The following is a 20,964-nucleotide window of genomic DNA, read 5'->3' as shown; positions in this document are numbered from 1 at the left end:
ATCAACATTTTGTTGTTCTCCTTCTTAATTCTGCTAACTGCTTTTTCATAGTCACTCACATTTCGTCTAGCCATGGTTAATGAACGACGATGAGGTACCGGTGCCCCAAAGTTACGTAGATCATTAAACAATCCTTCTCGCTCCGTTACCTTGAACGCCCATTCTGCTCGGATACCAGCATAATAATCCTTCGGATTCGAGTACTTTTCGCTCTTGTAGTCATAAGTAAATGGAGGTAGCAGCCACACTTTCGAATTTCTTTGCCGGCGTGAACTTTCTGCACCTCTTGAAGACATTGTTCATAAAATAAAAAAATTAATAATAATAGTAATTGTAAATATATTACTATTGTTATGACTTGAACAAACATCATACTGGGGGTAGCGCTATTTATAGACATCATGTTGGGGGTTAACTAGAGATGATCTGGTGACGATAATGCATGCTGGGGCACTATGGAAGAAGTGATACCCGTGATATTATTTTATCTTATTCATTTCATGCAATCCTAAGTACCCGTGACTTTGTGTATCTGAATTGATGTAGTCACGGACGTGGTTGTCAGATAAAACCAATTCTTCAGATTTATGGACAATTACAGATAAGTTAATTTGATTTGCTCAAGCTTGTGCCATTAGGGACCTTAATGACAGTTATTTCCTATGTGAAATAGTAACCCTCGTCCACTTTTTAGAGGTCATAGAGGCTTTGTTATGAAATTCAAACAAAAAGCTCATTTTGGCTTGTTTTGAAAAGTACGAAAAAAATTTAATTTATTTACTCTTTTTTTTTTCTTAAACATACAAAAAAAAAAAAATAGAGAGATAATTTATAATGGCCAAAAAATAGAGAGAAAATTTAAGTTGGTGGTTAAATCTATGTAGTAAATTTTGGATAGTTATCCATGTGAATCTATCAGGCCATCCGTAGCAATTATTTGGTATTATGAAACACAAGCTTACCCATCAAAGTTGCCTCTTTTTTTTTTTTTTTGTCCTTCTTACCTAGGAAATTTCTATGGACTATTAATTAGAATGTTTTAAGACTCTTTTCATGCATATATTATAACTAGTGTATGCCCGTGCCTGAAGGCATGATGCAATTAATAATGACTTCTAATTATATAAATCAAAATAAAATTATTAAAACATAATGTTAAGATTTTTCTTTTCAATGGTGGTGGACAATCACAAAGCGGAAGTGGCGACGAGTCCCTTCGTTCAATACCCATTTCAAAAACTTTTTCAAATTTTCTTAAGTTTTGTGAGGAAATTTTAATTTCTATTATAATGCTATTATATGTATTATAAATTCAGCTCATTAATTTTTTTTTAAATTTCTATGACAAGATTATAAAATTAAATGTTAGTATTTTATGATGAAAGGTTTTCAAATTATTCTAATATCAAAGTTAATATTTTTTATAAAAATTATTAATTTTATTGAATGTATATTAAAAATAATACATGATATAATGGTTTGGTTTGATTTTTTAAATTATTTTTTGATTTTTTTGAAAAAATATAAATAAATTTGACAAAAATAAATTGTTTGGTTTGATTTTCCAAATGGTTGTGGAAGAATATGGCACCTCCCAAAATTTAGTTTTTTGTGTTGGTTAGCTTGGAGGGGCAGTGTGCAATCCGGTCTTACATACAATTTACAAGTGCTTATGTGCTTATATGCAGACACCTGCAATAAGCTATGTCTTAAAGTATGAATTTAGGTAGTTAACAACTAAGTGGAAATCTTTAGCGAAACCCAAATGAAAATAAATCTTAAGAATTTTTTATAATATTTTGGGTGCCTAACCCCAAATACAGTGAAATAAACCAAACGAAACTAAACCAAACAAAACTTTATGTCCCAATCAAGTGAGCTACGATACGTGAATCATTTCTTCGTCATTTCATACTATTAAAAGCTATGTGCTCGGTTAAATTAAATAAATTCGTTTAATTTTTTTACTATCACATCCCAAGTCAATTTACATCTTCCCCTAACATTTCCTTTTACAGTGATCCTATCACATTCTCTACCATTTCATGAGCTTGTTGTTTCTTAATTGTCCAATATTATGTGAACTGCAAAGTATCACTGGTCTTACAATTGTTTTATAAATTAACAACGTCAATTTTGTTAGCATCATTGATCACATAATATGCCAAAGGCACTCCACTTGAACCTACTTTGATTCTATCACAGGTGGGAATTTCTAACACAACATAAATCGTACACAAAGATAGGGATTAGGGTTGAACATTTTCAACACAAACACAAATATGACACTATATAATAACATGATAAATAAATAGGGTTATGTCAAAGCTGCATAATATGAAATTGACACAGATAACCCATTTAATAAATAATTAGTTACAAATTTTAATGTTATTTTCATTAAAGGATGCCAGAAATATTTAAATCTCTTATATAACCTACACAAATAAATAAAGAAAATACGTAAAATAGTATTTTCAGGTTAATATAGTCATTTGTCTTTTATTTGAGAGAACATGATCTTTTCATTTATTATTTTGAAGTCAATAAAAATATTTTTTTTGGGAATAAAATAGAGTCAAAATTAAATATTTTATTTTTGAATAATTTCATTTAGTAGAGATTAGTTTCATGAAATTTAACTTAGGAAAAAACGCTAATCTTTCTATACACTTAGTATTTTTAATTGAAATTCATATTATGAAATTCATATTTGTCATTTTTTTGAAAGATAAAATTGACTTTAACCCCCTTTGCTTTACTCCATGTGTGATTTACCTCTGATATTTGAAAATAAGAACATAACCCCCTTATGAACTAGCACATGTTTCACACTTGATGTTAACTTGGATTGAACGTCTGACGGTATACTTTATTTAGTCCACAAACCACAAGAACATTATAGTTATTTCCAAATTATATGGGTAGTTTGCACATGCACATTGAAATGAAATTTGCCCTTTATTAAATATGCACAATGTCTTGAATTGAATAAATACACTTAGAGGGTAAAATAGTATAGTGAAATAAATCAGGTAACAAATACAATTTCTCATATAGTATAATAGACGGCAGATTCAAGTATACAACCCCACCTTGGTATTACCAACTGAAATACTGAATAAAGGTGTATATATATCTAGTACTATTATAAAGAGAACTCTTCTCTGGGTGTTTATGTCTCATATGTTGGGTTTTTCAAAAATACCCCTATATCAGTTATATGGGCAATTATTGCCTAAATTCATTTTTTTTTTTTTCAAATCTCTCAACTTTTGAATTTTTCAGATTCATTTCAATTTATAGATTTTGAATTCAATCATACAATTTACAGTCTTATTTTCTGAAACAAAATTATCATATATATGTAAGCATGTGGACCTCGAATTGAAATTGCCAGTCCACCTTAATTCTCAATTCATGAATTTCATTATATGAATTTCAATTATCAATTATATAAATTTCATAATATGACATTAACAATTCTCAATTATATGAATTTCAATTCGCATAATTTTATTCTTAATTTAAAAAAATTCCTTTTATTAACAAGCAAAAAATAAAATTTCCAATTCAACAAAAAGAGGTTGGTTTATTTACAATTCATAATTCCAAACCTTAATTTCAAAAAATATAGACAAGATTCATAATTCACAATGCAAAAAATATAGACACGATTCAAAATTCAAAACCCTAATTTCTGAAACCACAAGCATAATTTCTGATTTCACAATTCAAAACCCTAACATTTTATGATTTCATAATTTCATAACCACACATTTAAAACCCTAATTCAAAACCCTAACACATTAGAACCCTAACACATTTAATAATTGACATTTAAAACCCTAACACATTTAACCACACATTTCATAATTCAAAATCCTAACACATTTATAATTTCATAACCCTAATTTCTAATTTCATAATTTATGATTTCACATTCAATTAAAAACCCTACAAAATTTTCACAATTCAAAACCACAACATTTTTAACCAATTCAAAACCACACACATTCACATTTTCACAAACACAATAAACACATAAAATTCAAATGAGACAGGGAGAGATAGATGCCATACCACAGACAGAGAGAGCAGAGACAGAGAGTGAAAGCAGAGAGAGAGTCTGAGAGCAGAGAGAGAGAGAGCGAGAGTCGAAAAAACGTAAGTGTAAAAAATGTAATTGCAAATGAGGTGGCTTGGGTATTTTATATAAGTTGTAAACGCGTAGTTTCAATCCACGCTTTCATTTATCAACAGTGAAAGCGTGATTTCAAATCACGTTTTCTTAACAAAAAACAAATATGCACAGTTAAAGCGTGATTGCAAATCACGTTTTCTTTAGAAAAAAATATGCACAGTGAAAGCGTGGTTTAGAACCACGTTTTCTTCAGAAAAAAAAATTTAAACAATATACACAGTGAAAGCGTGGTTTGCAACCACTTTTTCTTTAGAAAACAAATTTATGTTAAAAGCGTGATTTGTAATAGCGCTTTCACTATTCACCAAATTTTCTGCTCCAAACAATAAAAACGTGATTTGTAATAACGCTTTAGCCTAGTTTGAAAATTCTGTCCAAACTAGGCCTAGTTTAGAAATTAAGATAGTAATTTGGCTTAATATGGGAAAAGCCTCCCAATCTTAGTTCACTGGCTGAAGAGAGCTTCATCAGCCTAGCCCACATGTAGGGCATAGGAAACTGTAATTGCTTCATATATTAACCTTTTAATCATAATGTAAATTAAGGCCAAATTAGCCCTAATAGTAGTTAAAATTACAACACGCTGATATCTATCTGTAAACTCAAACTTGAGATCTCATACTAGCACTTGAATGCCCTCCCAAGCAGTTGAATCTGAGAATTGCTCCAACCAAAGGCATACAATGTTCCTCAGAGACATAAAAAGTTACATTCTATTATAAAATTAATTCCATCAAAAAAGATGGTACAAAAATGAAGTAACATAAAGAATAAGCCTATTCAAATCTTTTATTATTATTATTATTATTATTATTATTATTATTATTATTATTATTATATTTTATTTTATTTATTTATTTATTTAATTTTGTGATGTTATCGGCTCACGCGGAGATGAAGGCGCTCGCACTAAATCAGAGTGTGGAGGAGAAGTCTATCCGCAGCGAGTCCAACTGATTCCTTCATGAAATCCCAGATTGATGACAACCATATGTAATATGGGTTAGTTATAGTCAGTTGTATGGATACTTGATCCTCCAAGTAAGGAACGATATATTTCTTTGCGTCACTTGTAGAGATGTGAAGATGGCCCCCCGACACGTTTATGAATTTCACCTTCCCAGCTTCATCCAAGGTTTTCAAACCGATCCAATCTTCTGTATAGAGCTTTGTCTGCATGAAAAAGTAGAAGAAGAAAAAAAAGGATGAGCTAATATAAGGTGATTCTGTTGTTTTCTAATATTAACTGCATGTGTCTACCAGGATATAAGAAAGAAGATCAATCGCTTTTATGTGGAATTTGAAACTATAACCTTTTGGAATCACTATTCTTGACATAAAAACATGAAACTGTGCAGGCAGTTAGGCTAGAAGAAAAAACTTTCTCATGTCGTATTGATCTCTAAAACATCATATACTGTTCTCTCCCTTATACCCAAGACAATAAGAATAGTGATTTGATTTTGGACCCCACCATCTGATTATCAAAAAGCACAACAGCCTGAGTGACTAGGCGATATCGTTCTTTCGTCTGTTATAGGTGAAGCAATGAGAAAAGTGATTTCACTTTGAACCTCCCAAAAAGAACAAGCTTCTTCCCGAGTGTTACATGGACTCTTCTATTTCTCCCCTACTACCTTTGTCCACCAAATATGATATGGGTAGAGGTTTGGGATGTGTTAAATGCCCGTACCTAATTTCAACACCTAGATCCTCGAGTTTTTTATGATGTTTAAAGAAGACGCTCATGTTTCCTAGTAAAGAAATATTTCTCATCTCTCAGATAGATGGGAGATAGAAATTTCATATTTCTCCAAATCCTATGTAATTTCAAGAACATCTTTAAATAATTTATGTTATCTAAGAATATTATACAAGTGTTCAGGATATGTTCCCTTACCCATGCCTAATTTTTGGATAAATATCTCAATATCTTAAGATTTAAGTTTAGGAAGGTATGACACTAAAAGCTTGGGGAAAAAATTATAACCTTTTAAAAGCTCTCCTAACCAATATAGCATCCTATTATAACTTAAATCTCAGTATTAGAAACCTAAAAAATGTAAAAATAAATGACTAATACAAAATAAAATAAAAATAAAATAAATAATAGCAATTTTTTCTCCTTGCAATGTCCTACGCCACATTACCTCTTGAGCAGGCAAAACTGTGCTCCAGGATCCATCTGGAAAATACCCAAACAACGAGGTTTCTTTCGGCACCAAAACTCTGTCGTGCTCAAACTGAGCAACCATATGACAAAAAAGCATTACGAAACCGACAGTGTCTTCCTAGCTTTGAAATAAGTATTAAAAGTTGCAAATCTAAAACATGCCTAGTGCGCCATAACTAGTTCCACAAACACCTATAAAAAAAAATATAAAAATATTCTTGAACTTACCATGATAAGAACCAAATTCTGCAGGCTAGCAAACCGTTTTTTGTAGGTGGAGTTTCTATCATTTACACGTTCATTATTAAGCTTTGGAAGAAAGCTACATCCTTGTAGATAGTCATCAATTTCCTGGGAAAAGAAATTAATCGTGTTTAGCTCCTAAGATAAGATGAAGTGCCAGATGCACATCAATGATAGCAATTATATCACTGAGAAATAAATAGCCATTTAACCCTTTCAAGCATTTAATACTGGTAAACTTTACGGTGTAACAATGAATGGCATGAATAAAGGAAGAAAACAAAACACTGATGATAGCTATTAAGTAGGAAAAAGGCAACTTTTCATTCTGGACAATCTATGAAGCACGGATACTTCTAAAAGCGAGACGTATCCATATACCAATGCTCCTTGGATACTCTCAGATACATACCGGATACTTATTAAAGTATCGGATACTTCTTAATTAGTTTTTCATTAATTTTGAAGTATCGGATATTTCAAGTCATGTATTACTTGTTTTATGAAATTAGAATTGTAGTATTTCTTATATAGCATTATAATATACCTTAATTGTGAGGATAAATACAATAATATTTTTCCAATACTTTGCTTAGTTCTTTGATAAGAAGACTATGGGATGGCAAAATTATCCGACCCGATTATATTTGTCCCAAACCGATTTTAATAAAAAAAGTTTATGAGAACATTGATAAAGTAGGATAAAGTAAAAGGGGGTTTACGTGTAAGCCCTAATAGGTTAACTTATTGTCCAATAGGTATTATGATAATTAATGGTGCTTTTCATCAAACACTATTAAAAAACGCCACTAATTGTTAATTTTCAGCGACAAGTTGAAAATTGTCACAAAAAATGTTACTAATTATAAGTTTTAGCGGCGGTTTGAAAAAATCGTCACAAAAAGTCACTAATTTTCAACTTTCAACAAGAATTTGAAAAATTCGTCACAGAAAAACGTCATTAATTGTAAGTTTTAACAACAATTTATAAAAACCGTGACAAAAAAGTGTCACTAATTGTCAATTTTTAGCGACATGTGCAAAAATTCGTCACAAAAAATTATTTTTAACAACGATTTTATTAGAACTTATTTTCAATAGGACTTAATAGGAATCAAGTCCAACAATTAGGACCTATTAGTAACTTACCCTAAAGTGGGTATGTAGGTTAAAACTGTCAAAAGTTATGGTAAGTATGAAATCATATCATTAAAATAGTTGAGTTTAAAGTCAAGAATTAGCGCGTGAAATCCAAAAAAACCCGACCCGTTTAAAAATAACAGAATTTCTCAAATTGGCATATCCTTATTGTATCATGCACGTCCCATATCACTACATAGAAAGTAAAGATTAAGAAGCAAATATAACAATAGTAAAATTAAATATCAAAAAATAAGTAAGTAAGAAAACTAGCATACAACTTTGACTAGTGTAAAAGGGAAAAGCACATGGACAAGTTCATGTGGACTGTTCTATTGTAATATAAACATATTGGCCTTGGTATTATTGAGATGAAATATTTGTAATAAATAAACTAGCTAATGACTTAAATAAATACCTAAATCTTAAATATTAGTATTTTTCATTATAAAATTATAATGTCATTTCTCAACATTCTTGAGTTTATGTGTAACTCACTACTAATAATTTAAAAAATATACATATATATATTTTTTAGCCGTATCCGTATCCTACTTTTATTAGTTTTGTCATATCGCCCAGTCCGTATCGTACCTGCATCCATGCTTCCTAGTGGACAATCAACTATAGGAAGATTTGAGGACATGTGATTTAAAAAATTACATGCCTTAGACAAACTTTTTTAAAGATCTCCTAACCTCAAGTAAAGTAGACTCACAGTTGGGATTTTGATATAACTAGCAGGTGCCAAGTTTTCCTGCAATCACATCAAGGTGAGGCAGCATTAATTGTTTTATGTTCCAGAAGAGAGAATATAAATAAATTAATAAAAGAAAGACAAAAAACTAGTGAGGAAGCAACTGGTCCTTGATTAAGAGAGAATTCGAGTTCCACCACACTTGAGAAATCATTTTATCAGGTGAATTGTTAATGACATTGTCTTGCCTGTTTATCTCTCATACAGTTAAAAATTATGGTGGCAAAAGTACTTCCATCCAAGAAAGCTTAAAAAGATATCTACACCTGGAAAGAGCTTCTGTAAATCTCTAACTTGACTAAACAGTCCTCGAGAATGCAAATTAAGCCAGACTGCAAGCATTAGTGCACATCAAATTAAGACTGCAAGTCTGTGTAAAAAGAAGAAATCACGCATAACACATTATGACAATTAATCTTCACTGAACAGATTAAACCCTTCTGAATTTTTATTGATAAAGGCCTTGAGATATGAAATTTTTTCCATAACACCAACATAGAAATCATCCCACAAAATAAATTATATGATGCAACAAACAAATAATAAATAGTCTATCACAACCAAAAAATAATTTTGAGGTGTGTTATCAGAATGAAGATTCACCAATAAATTCATACACCCATTTGCAGTAGACCCGAAGCACCATGTGGCATCGCCAATGTGGTACTCCAAACCAATCACATAGCAGAAAAGTTTATGAGTGGAACATGCTTACCCACCTTTGTTAGGAAGTTAAGAGACAAATGGCCACCCATTTAGTGTGTGTTCCAGTTTCTCATTGGTCGGGAGTTACATTATCTAATAATTTTCCCACTTCCAAATACCTCTAAGTTCCTCAACTACTGTAAAAAAATCTCTGTATCTACTCATCAGAGAGAATTGTTGAGGAAACCAAGAAGCTCACAAATACCTAGCAACAATACGGCCCAATTTGTTGGGGAGTAGTTGAGGATTCCACATGTACAATACCGAGGCCCAACATACATTGTTTGAAACTCATACCCACTTAAAAATTTAAGCTTGTAAGTGGAATGTCCATCTAATGTATGTTAAGACACTCCTTTTACATTTTATCCGACATGGGACTCCTCCTTCTCATATGCTCCTATAATCTCTCCCTCATGCGTGAGCCGAACATCAAGCCTAGCTTAGCTCTCCCTCAGATATGCTCTTATCATTTGCAGGTTCACCATATATTGTACACACTTACCCTTAATTTTGATCTATTACTAATGCAAAGTATAAGAAGCTATAGGAATAGTAAATTTAAAGAAATGACAATATTGGGAAATTGGCATGGTTTTTACAGTCATGTTTCTAGTATTATTAGAGTCTTCTTCTATGATTATTTTATATTTTTTAGATTTTGAGGCCATGGGATATTTTGGTAATTTTTATATTTGCTGATATAGGTTATATAAGTCGCCCATGGGTCACCTTATGGGTCAAATTATCTAATTAGTTTTGTTTATATATCTTATTTGGTCTTAGATGGGTTTTTGGAAGTCAACGATTTAGTAGTTCCTTTTTTTTTATTCTAATTAATTTAAGAAGTCTCCTAATTCTATATAAAGTCATGTAATGCTTATAATTTAATGGAGTTGATATTTTAGAGAATTTTAGATCTTTGAAGCTTCTTTATGGATTGTGTAAAGCAATCAAACACTAGGTGTGACGTTTAAGGCATCTAGGAGTGATTCCTAGAAACTATCTTCTTTCCTTTCTTTTTTTCTTAAATTTCAGCATTTTCACAGCCCTAGAACAACCCCTAACAGCGCTGTCCTGCATTCTCCAACATCGCGATTCATGTGCAACCCAAGCTACAACATGCACTCTATGACCAAGAAGAGGCATCATACTCAATTGAGAGCCATCATATCACGAGCCTATCAGCCATGCGCACCTAGATTTTCCTTGCTCTATTGAGAGTTACCCATGGATTTTTCTGTTGCATCAAAAATCTATGTGCAAACCCACCAATATCAATTTAGCCAGGAGAGTCCGCCCATAGATCTTCAGCCATCAATTCTGATACCAATTGTTAGGACATTTAGGAAGCCCACGAACGCACAGCAACAAGAAGGCCCTATCTGTTGGGGGGGGTGGCTTGTGAGAATATATTCGCATATATTAGGCATGTTTGTGATGACTGTATTTCCTTTTTGGGTCCTATTCTTGTATTTCCTTCTTCGTTAGTCATTAGGGTTTTATAAACTAGTCTTGATGTAATTGATACACAATTGAATATACAGAAACATTCAGAAAACTTACATGGTACCAGAGCCAAGTGCAAAACCCTAGTAGAAATCGTAACTGGTTCTCTGGTTCTGAGCTTTAGTTCGATCAAAGTTCTCTTTGATTATGTTCTGGTTCTGTTCACCACCCATCACCACGGTCAAGTTCACCCTCTGCTTCGTCTTGCTTGTGCGACTCATCTGAGTTCAAATAGCAACGCGTCAACTCGTGACCCACCTGCTTCACTTCACGACTTCGCATCATAGCCCGTTTGGTTCGACCCACCTTGTTCCCTCTGACTCACGCCTCATCTGGTTCGTGCCTTGTTTCCTCTGTTGCCGACTTGGTTCTGGACGTGCGACGCTCGCTCGATCTCTCTCACTCTAATTCGTTTTCATCTGACTCTGCTTGTGAGGTCTTGGAGCCCTGATATTTGGTTTTATTTTGGGATTAGTACACTTGAAGCCCCCGCCAACTCTACTTGTGAGGTCTTGGAGCCCCTAATTTTTTGTTTATTACACATAAACCCCTCAGTCTGGTCATTATGATGTCTCTTGCTATTGATGTGTGCATTTTGCCATCAAAGGGGCCATTGGAATTATCATTGTTCCAAGAAGAGATGTCTACCTACCTCGTCCCTACAACAGTCTCAGAATCAGTTTCGTGCTCCTCCCGCCGATTATACTACATCTGCTCAATCTCTTGATCTTGACTTGGCTTCCTTGAGTGTCAAAATTGGTCAACTTCAGCATATTCTGCCTACTTCTTAGCCCTCCCCGTCTGCTTTGGTTGTTTCCTCTCTTCATTCAGGTTTGCTTTGGTCCTCTTCAGGTATCTCTTCGTCTGTCTGGATTTTTGACTCTGGTGCCTCTCATCATATGACTCCACATCTCTCTTTACTTCAGAATTGTACTCCCCCTCTCTTTCCTATTACTGTTAATGCTGTTAATGGGTCTGGTATGTCAGTTATATCTGTTGGGTCTGTCCTACCATCTGTTATGTCTGCAGTCTCTATTCTATCTGTCTTATATGTTCCTCAGTTATCTGTCAGTTTATTGTCTATTAGTCAACTTGATGCCTCCGATTTTGATGTTATCTTTTCTTCTTCTATCTGTTTTGTGCAGGATCGGATGTCCAAGCAACAGATTGGGACTGGTCGTAGAGTTGGAGACCTCTATGTGGTAATGAGCTTGCATCTGCCTATGACTACTTCTCCGACTACCTTTTCTTCTCTTCAGTTGGATTCTCTGTCCAATCCTTTCTATTTGTGGCATTCCAGATTATGGCATTTGTCTGCTGACCGCTTACGGTCTTTAACTCAGTCAGGTATATTGGGTAAAGTTTCTCCTGGTCAATTTACAGAGTGTCGGGGGTGTAAACTTGCCAAAATGACAGCCTTACCTTTCCGTAACAGTACTTCTATATCTGCTACACCGTTTTCTTTAGTTCATACTGATATCTGGGGCCCTTCTCCTATTCTCACCAAGGGAGGTTCTGCATACTATGTGTCATTTGTTGATAATTGCACTCGTTACACTTGGGTTTATCTTATGACTCATAAGTCCGATTTTTATCAGATATACTGTACCTTTCAATCTATGATTACTACTTAGTTTGGGTCTACCATTAAAGTGTTACGGTCTGACTTGGGTGGGGAATATTTTAAAAATGAGTTTTGTGAGTATTTGGCCAATTTGGGTACCATTCATCAAACTTCTTGTACAGATACACCTGCCCAAAATGGTCGGGCCGAGCGTAAACACCATCATTTCCTTGAAACAGCTAGGTCTCTTCTTCTCTCTGCCTCAGTTCCAGCTCCATTTTGGGGGGAGGCAGTTCTTACTGCTGCTTTTCTTCTCAACTGCATGCCTACTCCCCTTCTTTCTGGTCGGCCTCCTTATGAGGCTTTGTTCTCCCAAATTCCTAACTACTCCCTTCTTCGTGTGTTTGGGTCTGCCTGTTTTGTCCTCCTTCCCCGTAAGGATCGGACCAAACTCAGTGCCCGGTCTATCTTGTGTGTCTTTTTGGGCTACAGTCTTACTCAGAAAGGCTACTGCTGTTACGACCCTATCTCTCGTCGCCTCTATGTCTCCTGTCATGTTGCCTTTCTCAAACGTCTGTCTTACTTTCAGCTTCCCCCTCTCACTGCTCCCGTTTCCAAAGAGGATTTGGTTCACATTGATCCATTTCCTTTTGAGGTCCCATCAGATGAGTATATCGCCACTGTTCCTCTTGAGGTCATTCCTACTTCTCCGTCTATGTCACCTATGGCTCTTTTTTCTCCTTCGGCTGCTTCTTCCCCTCCGTTATTAGTCTATTCTCGTCACAAGGCTCCCCTACCACCAGTTGTCTCTACTCCTGTTGCTGCTCCTTCTTCTTCTGACGACGCTGATCCTGCTGCACACCGCTATCCTCCTCGTGAGCGTCGTCCTCCAAACAGGTTGGGTTGGTCTAACACATGTTTTTCTGCTTCCTATCGTACTTTTTTGTCTGCTATTCACTGTTTTTCAGAACCTCAGTCTTACAAGGAGGCCTGTCAGGATCCTCATTGGGTTCACGCTATGAAGGATGAGTTGTCTGCTTTATAGAAAACTCGTACTTGGGAGTTGATTCCTTTGCCTGCTGGTAAGAATCTGGTTGGTTGCAAATGGTCTACAAAGTCAAGACTCATTTTGATGGTTCTCTTGAGCACTACAAAGTTCATCTGATTGCCAAAGGTTTCTCACGGGAGTATGGTATTGATTATGAGGAGACATTCGCTCCTGCTGCCAAGATGACTACTGTCCGTACTTTGATCTCTGTCGCTGTTGTTCGTTCTTGGCCTCTTTATCAGATAGATGTTAAGAATGTTTTTCTTAATGGCCATCTCACTAAGGAGATTTACATGTGTCCTCCCCCTGGCCTTCACTATTCCTCTGGACAGGTTTGTCGCCTTCGGCGTGCTCTGTATGGTCTAAAGCAGTCTCCTCGTACTTGGTATGATTGCTTTCAAGCTGCTGTTACAGAGCTTGGGTTTCATCCTTCTGCTTCCAACTCTACTTTGTTTTTGAGACATACCTCTGCTAGTTTTGTTGCTCTCCTACTCTATGTGGATGATATGATTATCACTGGCTCTGACTCTTCTGCTACCTCTGAGGTCAAGTAACATCTCTTCCGCACCTTCGAAATGAAGAATCTGGGGCCATTGTGGTATTTTATTGGTATTGAAGTTGCTTCGTCTCCCAAGGGCTACTTTCTGTCTCAAGCCAAATATGCCAATGAGGTTATTTACCGTGCCCGTCTTACTGACACTAAGATTTCTGATACCCCCATTGAGCTTAATGTGAAGCTTAACACTACTGATGGTGTCCCCCTGGATGATCCTACTTTGTATCACAAGCTTGTGGACTGCTTAGTCTATTTGACAATTACTCGCCCTGATTTTGCTTATGTTGTTCATGTGATTAGCCAGTTCGTTTCTGCTCTCCGCTCTCCGCTCTCCGCATTGGGCTGCTTTGGTTCGGATTCTTCGCTATCTTCGCGGTACTATCTTCCAAGGCTTGTTGTTGTCTTCTACTTCTTCCTTAGCTTTGGTGGCTTATGCTGATGCTGATTGGGCTGATGATGTGACTGATCGTAAGTCCACTTCTGATTTCTGTCTGTTTCTTGGTGATTCTTTGATATCTTGGAAAAGTAAGAAACAAACCGTTGTTGCCCGTTCTACTACCAAAGCTGAGTACCGTGCTATGGCTCATGCTACTACTGAGGTTGTTTGGTTTCGTTGTCTCCTCTCTGACTTAGGCATTCCTCAATCCTCTCTGACCTCTCTCTAGTGTGACAACCGAAGTGCTATTCAGATTGCCCACAACACTTTTCCATGAACGAACGAAGCACATTGAGATTGCTTGTCACTTCATCCGTCAACACCTACAGTCTGGCTCTATCTCGCTTCCTTTTGTCCCTTCGGCTCTACAGCTTGTTGACTTCTTCACCAAGACTCACACCACTACTTGTTTTCGGTTTCTTCTTGACAAACTCTGCGTGTTTTCAGCTAAAACACCTTGAGTTTGAGTGGGGGTGTGAGAATATATTCGTATATATTAGGCATTATATATATTAGGCATGTTTGTGATGACTGTATTTCCTTTTTTGGTCATATTCTTGTATTTCCTTCTTGGTTAGTCGTTAGGGTCATGTAAACTAGTCTTGATGTAATTGATACACAATTGAATACACAAACCCAACATACATTGTTTATAATTATTCCACTTAAAATTTCAGGAGACTTACGTGTAGGTTCTAATAGGTAGACTTATTATCCAATAGGTCCTATAATAGTTAATGGCGTTTTTCATCAAATACTATTAAAAAAATGTCACTAATTATCAACTCTCAGAGACAGTTTGAAAATTTTGTCACAAGAAATATCACTAATTATAAGTTTTAGCAACGGTTTAAAAAAATTGTCACAAAAAAAGTCACTAATTTTCAACTTTCAGTGACAGTTTGAAAAATTCGTCATACAAAAACGTCACTCATTGTAAGTTTAGCGACCATTTATAAAAATCGTGACAACAAAAGTCACTAATTGTCAATTTTTAGTGACATGTGGAAAAAATCGTCACAAAAAATTATTTTTAGCAACGATTTTACTATGACTTATTTTCAATAGGACTTGATGGGAATTAAAACCAATTATTGGGACTATTAGTAGTTTACCTTAACACGAACTTAAGCCTGTCAATGGTGAATTCATCCATTGTATATTAAGACCTACGCTTTTTACTTTTTATCCAATATAGGACTCTACCTTCACACATGTTCCAACAAGAATTATAGAAAAAATCAGGTGAATGTACACAAAAGATGAAATGCAGGAGACTTGGACTGGATTCCCGTTGTGCCTTTCATTCTTGGTATCCAAACATAGCCTCAAGTCAGGGATTTGGCTCTCCCCTTCATAATTTCATGTAAATAAAACTCTTTTTCCTTTTGTTGTGTGTGTGTGTGTATGTGTTGTGAACATGGCTTATCTTCATAAATGGTTTATATCATCTTTCTTGAAAATGACATATCAAAAAAATTGTGCTTTAAAACTTGTTTAACCTCCATAATTTCTTCACTAAGATGATTAGAACTTCATCATGATCCGCATGAAGTTCTCCACTACAGCAAGAAAATGAAAGTATGAAATAACAATAACAATAATTTGAGAAAGCACTACAAAATTCCAATTACCCTATTTGAGGGAACATCAACGAACCAAGCCATTAGCTCAGCATTACCTACGCCTAAAAATCTCCTTTCTTCAAAACATTTGGATTTCTACTAAATTTGTTACTTGACTCTCTAAAACTTCCAAGGGTTAAACCTTGATTCTGACTTTTGGTTGTGTGGCTTTTGTGTAACACATTCCCATTCCATAGTAACTCACTACTCATACACTAGTAATTGGACTTTAAACACTGTCACCTATTGGGTTCATTATTAACAAGAAGCAAAACTACACTGCGCTTTATAGTTTTTGTTAAAATTTACCATCACCTACCACCAATTTACCATCACCTACCACCACCTACTCCTCACCTACTATACTCACCCTCTCCTATATAATGAGCCACTCACCATTTGTAATATATAGAACATCATAACATCAATCAATAATACAATTCTCTTTATACATTGAATTTCAACATGGTATCAGAGCAAGGTTAAGAAGCTAATAATTCTGCTTCACCGACGGGCGGCAGTCTCGCCTTGGCCGCCCGCCGGACCTCTACACATGCCTTTACTCTCTCTCTGCCAGAACCCTACATATAGAAGCTCCATTTCCTCTCTGCTGCTCGTCAAACATGGCGGCCACCGCTGGTAGCTAGTAATTCTGCTTCAGTCTAGAAAGCATCCCAGTCTTCACTGTGTTTGTTGAAGATTTTTAAGAAGTAGACTCTGTTTGTTGATTCCCAGATCGACCCATAAACTGCAATTTTTTTTTGTCATAAATCTCCAAAGAAAAGTCCCTCAGCATCTAAGCTTTGTTGTTGCTCCCAGAGCTCACGCTCGCCGGAGCCATACTCGACTTTTTCGTCCCAAACGTCGCTGCCGACACCGCCGGCGACAGGGCCCTCATTTCCACCCCACCACCCACCGGCTGCGGCGCCGACACAAACGACGAGATCGGCCTCGCTGACACATCAAAAAACCGGCGTCACCAACGGCGACCTCGCCCCTAGCAACCTCCACATTCCGGTACCGCCGCCGCCGCCTAAGGTGGGTCTCATCTCGGTTGGGGTGAAGATCTTCCAGCCCGAAGGCGTCGCAGCCTTGTACTCCGGCGTCTCCGCCACCATCCTCTGCCAGACTCTCTATTCCACCACCTGAATGGGTCTCTACGAAGTCTTCAAGCAGAAATGGACCGACCCCATCTCCGGAACTCTTTGCTTTCTCTCTCTCCTATCTCTCCAGATGATGATTTTCTGTGGGCCTATCTCTCCAGAGCATTTTCTCAAATCCAATCACAAGCATTTTCTCTCTCTCTCTTTACTTTTTCCACTCCCACAAAACATTATCCTCGCCATTCCCTAACCCACATGGGCTTGTTCCCATCTTTTCATATAACCCATCATGCATCCCACTCACTGAAATATTAAAACTATATCACACAACCACCGCAATGGTGCTCTTCTGCTCTTTTGGTTTTCACCAAAGTAATGGGCCAGCTGTCCACTCCCGTTGTTCCACTTTCTTTTTTTTTTTTTTATCTTTCTTTTTTATTTAAAAAAAAAAAACAAAAAAAAACAAAACAAAATACAGATTTGCACAATACACTCATTTTATTCATATCGGGATCAACCCTGATCCACATTTTACACCAAAAAAAAAAAAAAAAAAAAAAAAAAAAAAAAAAAAAAAAAACAACAACAACAAAAATACACAAAAATCACAACAACAACAGCTTTGTTTTCTTTTCTGCAGACGGCCACCCACCGACCTACTCTGCCGCCGGTCTCTTCTTCTTGCCTCCGTCCTGGGCGGCCCTTGACGGTGTTGCCTCCGTGTTTCCTTGTCCACCGAGCACGTTCACTCCCCCATACTCTTCTACTGTAGCATATGGCGGACCTCCAAATCGGAACATCACAGTGGCCTTCCGTTTCAGCTCCTTGTTTTCTGCCTTTAGCACACTTATCTCTGCTCGCGCATCCTTATACATGCGTTGGAGCAGAGCCAGCTGGGAGTTTAACTGTTGCACCTCATTTGTCCTGCTCTGCAGCCGGTGCGACAAGTTTGTGACCGCAGTCATGGTTTCCACATATGACTTCAGAGTATACTGATTGGCCTCAATATCAGTTTGCACCGCCATTTTTTGCTCCACCGACCGCATCGGAAAGTTCAACGGAGCAAAACCAGAGGTGTTTGGTTGAGGTTCACTGGCCACCGCACCAGTTATTTCTCTTGTGGACTCGTTCAGTTCTGGAAAGAGCGTAAGCAGACCACGGGAAGAGGAGGCCATGTTCTGGGTAGCTGGACGGGAAGAAGAGGCCATGTTGCTGAGTGTTTCAGAGACGGGTTGGTTACAGAGTATTACAGAGTTTCTCCCTCAGCAAAGGAAGAGTTTTTTCAGAGGATTTTCAGAAGTTTTTTGTCTGCCTCAGCCTCAGCATCAACCTTGGTTAAATAGCCAAGGCAGCCACGCGCATCATGCGCCGCTCGGCGCTCGACGCCAACTTGGACACACCTTTTGATGGCACGCCTTTTGATGAATTGGGCACTCCTTTTGATGGCACGCCTTTTGAAAGTTTGGGCACACCTTTTGAGGGTGTAACTTTTACATCGGTCCGATATGACCTCATAAACTGTCCCGACATTTGATTCCGGTTAGCATCTCCAACGGTCCGACATGACCCTATAAACTGTCCCGACATTGATTCCGGTTAGCCTTCTACAACGGTCCGACATGACCCTATAAACTGTCCCGACATTGATTCCGGTTACCATACAGTGTCCTCTACAACGTTATGACACCACCATATAGTGTCCTCTACACCGTTATAACACTACCATCCAGTGTCCTCTACAACGTTATGGCACCACCATCCACTGTCCTCTACAACGTTATGACACCACCTTACAGTGTCCTCTACAACGTTATGACACCACCATCCAGTGTCCTCTACAACGTTATGACACCACCATACAGTGCCTTCACCAATGGTCTGACACGACCATACAGTGTCTCCTATCTTTTTTTATTTTTATGTATTTTCTTGTTTTGTTCCTCTCTCCAAACTCAAGTTGGTTAGTTTCTATCCTCCTTGAGTTTGCGGGGGGCTGTTAAAATTTACCATCACCTACCAACAATTTACCATCACCTACCACCACCTACTCCTCACCTACTCCTCACCTACTACACTCACCCTCTCCTATATAATGAGCCACTCACCATTTGTAAGATATAGAACATCATAACATCAATCAATAATACAATTCTCTTTATACATTGAATTTCAACAGTTTTCTATTCTCTTTCATCTATTTCATCATCTATTGCTATTCACCTCGGTCCTTAAGTTAGGAATTCACAAAGAGAGTGACAATTTCACTTCTTGTAAACATGAGTACAATTTTAAATCTAATAATGGAAATCTCAGTCATTACTTTTTGAATTAAAAATAACTATTATATTTCAAAATTTGTTTAACAGTAATGGAGATCATACGTAGAATTTTGGGAGAAGTACAAAAAAAATCTCAGGATTTGACTCTTGTAACAAAATAAATCCTAAATTTTTAATTTTATCAATTAAACCTTAATCTTCTAATTTATTTTCAATCTAAACCATTTGTTTATTTTTGTTAAGTAAGACCGATAGAAAAAAACAAAAAACAAAAAAAAAATTATATTTTAGTGTTATTAAACTCAAAGAAAAAGGGTATTTTATACATTTTGTGTACCACTACATTGAGTTTAATGGTTAGAATACTACTTTCCGTCACATGACTTTCTAAAGTTTTATCTTTTTAATGTCACCTTCTAAATAAAGTGGTTTAGCCTTCTAAACTGGTCCAAATTAAAAAGTCAAAATTATGAAGCATCTCAAGACCAAAAACAACAAGTGCAAAAAGGATCACTTACTCCACAAAATGGAATAGAAGCTGTCCCAGCATGAGGACCTGCTAGTGATATGAAATTCTTCACCTGTCTCGAACAAGAAAAATAACAGGCCACAAAATTAAGTTTCATATGCAGACCAGAAGTCAGTTCCATGCCAGGAAAATAAGGGGTGCCAGAAGAAAGCAATAAATTGCAGCAAAGATAAGGTAATGATTAGAATCCGTAGAAGAACTCTTCTATTCTGGAGGTGGGTGTCAAGTAATTTGCTGAACCAGACATTTTTTTAAAAAATTGCTGAGTCGAATTATGGAGAAACTGAGTTAGTGCCTCAACCAAACCAACTGTACAGATTTTGTAAAGTTCTTGTTTATATTGTGGTTTGACTGGTTTCTCAACCAACAATTCGGAAATAATTTTAGCAACATGGAAGAAAGTATAATGAACCTGCAGTATCCTTTCAATTTTTTTGATTCACAATATTTCAAGTAAAAATATGGAAGCAGAACTTCTTTAACCTCATTACATACATGAGAGCCAACCCATTAACTAGAGGCAGACCCTTACACCAAAGATACTTTCATCACTAAAATGTCCCCTTTTTTCAGTGCTTATTATCCAATATTTGTGATGGTAATGTTTGTGTAATCCAAGAATGTGATGTCATCCCTAGCACTACGGCAAACTGATCAAAGTTTATCCTGTAACAATCACCAACATAGTGACGAACACATCCACACTTAAACTAGATTTTGGATACCTTTCTCTGAAGAAAAAAAAATAAAGAATAGAATTGGGAAGAGAACAGAGTTGGAAAAGTTTTTTGGTAATTTGTTATAGTTAACACATAAACATCATGCAGATTTTCCATTATTTATAGTGAAATTAGAACAATCCATTTCATTATTTTAAATAACTTCACATTACATCACAAATATAATCAAATAAGTGGTGGGGAACACATGTTTGCACACAAAACTATCTATATTTCAGTTTAAATATCTAAATGTTCACACGTGCATGCACACACACAGACACATATACAGAGAGATGAGGAGAGTGGGGGTGCGGAGGAGAAAATTTGATTAAAAAGTGAGAAATCATATTGAAAATGCATAGACAAATAGC

The 20,964-nt window shown here is 36.3% G+C and overlaps 1 protein-coding gene across 11 annotated transcripts in view; it reads right to left on the bottom strand.

Moving 5' to 3' along the window:
• Positions 1-4,667: 4,667 nt before the first annotated feature.
• Positions 4,668-20,964, bottom strand: part of LOC114311717 (uncharacterized) — a 33,097-nt gene continuing 16,800 nt past the window's right edge. For 9 of the 11 annotated variants that reach the window (XM_028257878.2, XM_028257880.2, XM_028257879.2 and 6 more), the window contains 6 exons: positions 19,861-19,923; positions 8,784-8,849; positions 8,479-8,517; positions 6,606-6,728; positions 6,355-6,447; positions 4,668-5,377 (listed from right to left, as the gene is read on the bottom strand). In XM_028257878.2, coding sequence (XP_028113679.2) covers positions 5,114-5,377; positions 6,355-6,447; positions 6,606-6,728; positions 8,479-8,517; positions 8,784-8,849; positions 19,861-19,923 — 648 coding nt within the window. In that variant the 3' untranslated portion in view covers positions 4,668-5,113. The remainder of the gene's footprint in view (positions 5,378-6,354; positions 6,448-6,605; positions 6,729-8,478; positions 8,518-8,783; positions 8,850-19,860; positions 19,924-20,964) is intronic. The other 2 variants (XM_028257881.2, XM_028257885.2) reach the window with 1 other exon arrangement.

Source organism: Camellia sinensis, chromosome 2 (genome assembly GCF_055761805.1).
Source record: "Camellia sinensis isolate YWXY chromosome 2, ASM5576180v1, whole genome shotgun sequence".
Lineage (NCBI taxonomy): Eukaryota > Viridiplantae > Streptophyta > Magnoliopsida > Ericales > Theaceae > Camellia > Camellia sinensis.
The sequence above is the reverse complement of the archived record's forward strand: the minus strand, read 5'-3'. Positions and strand labels throughout refer to the sequence as shown.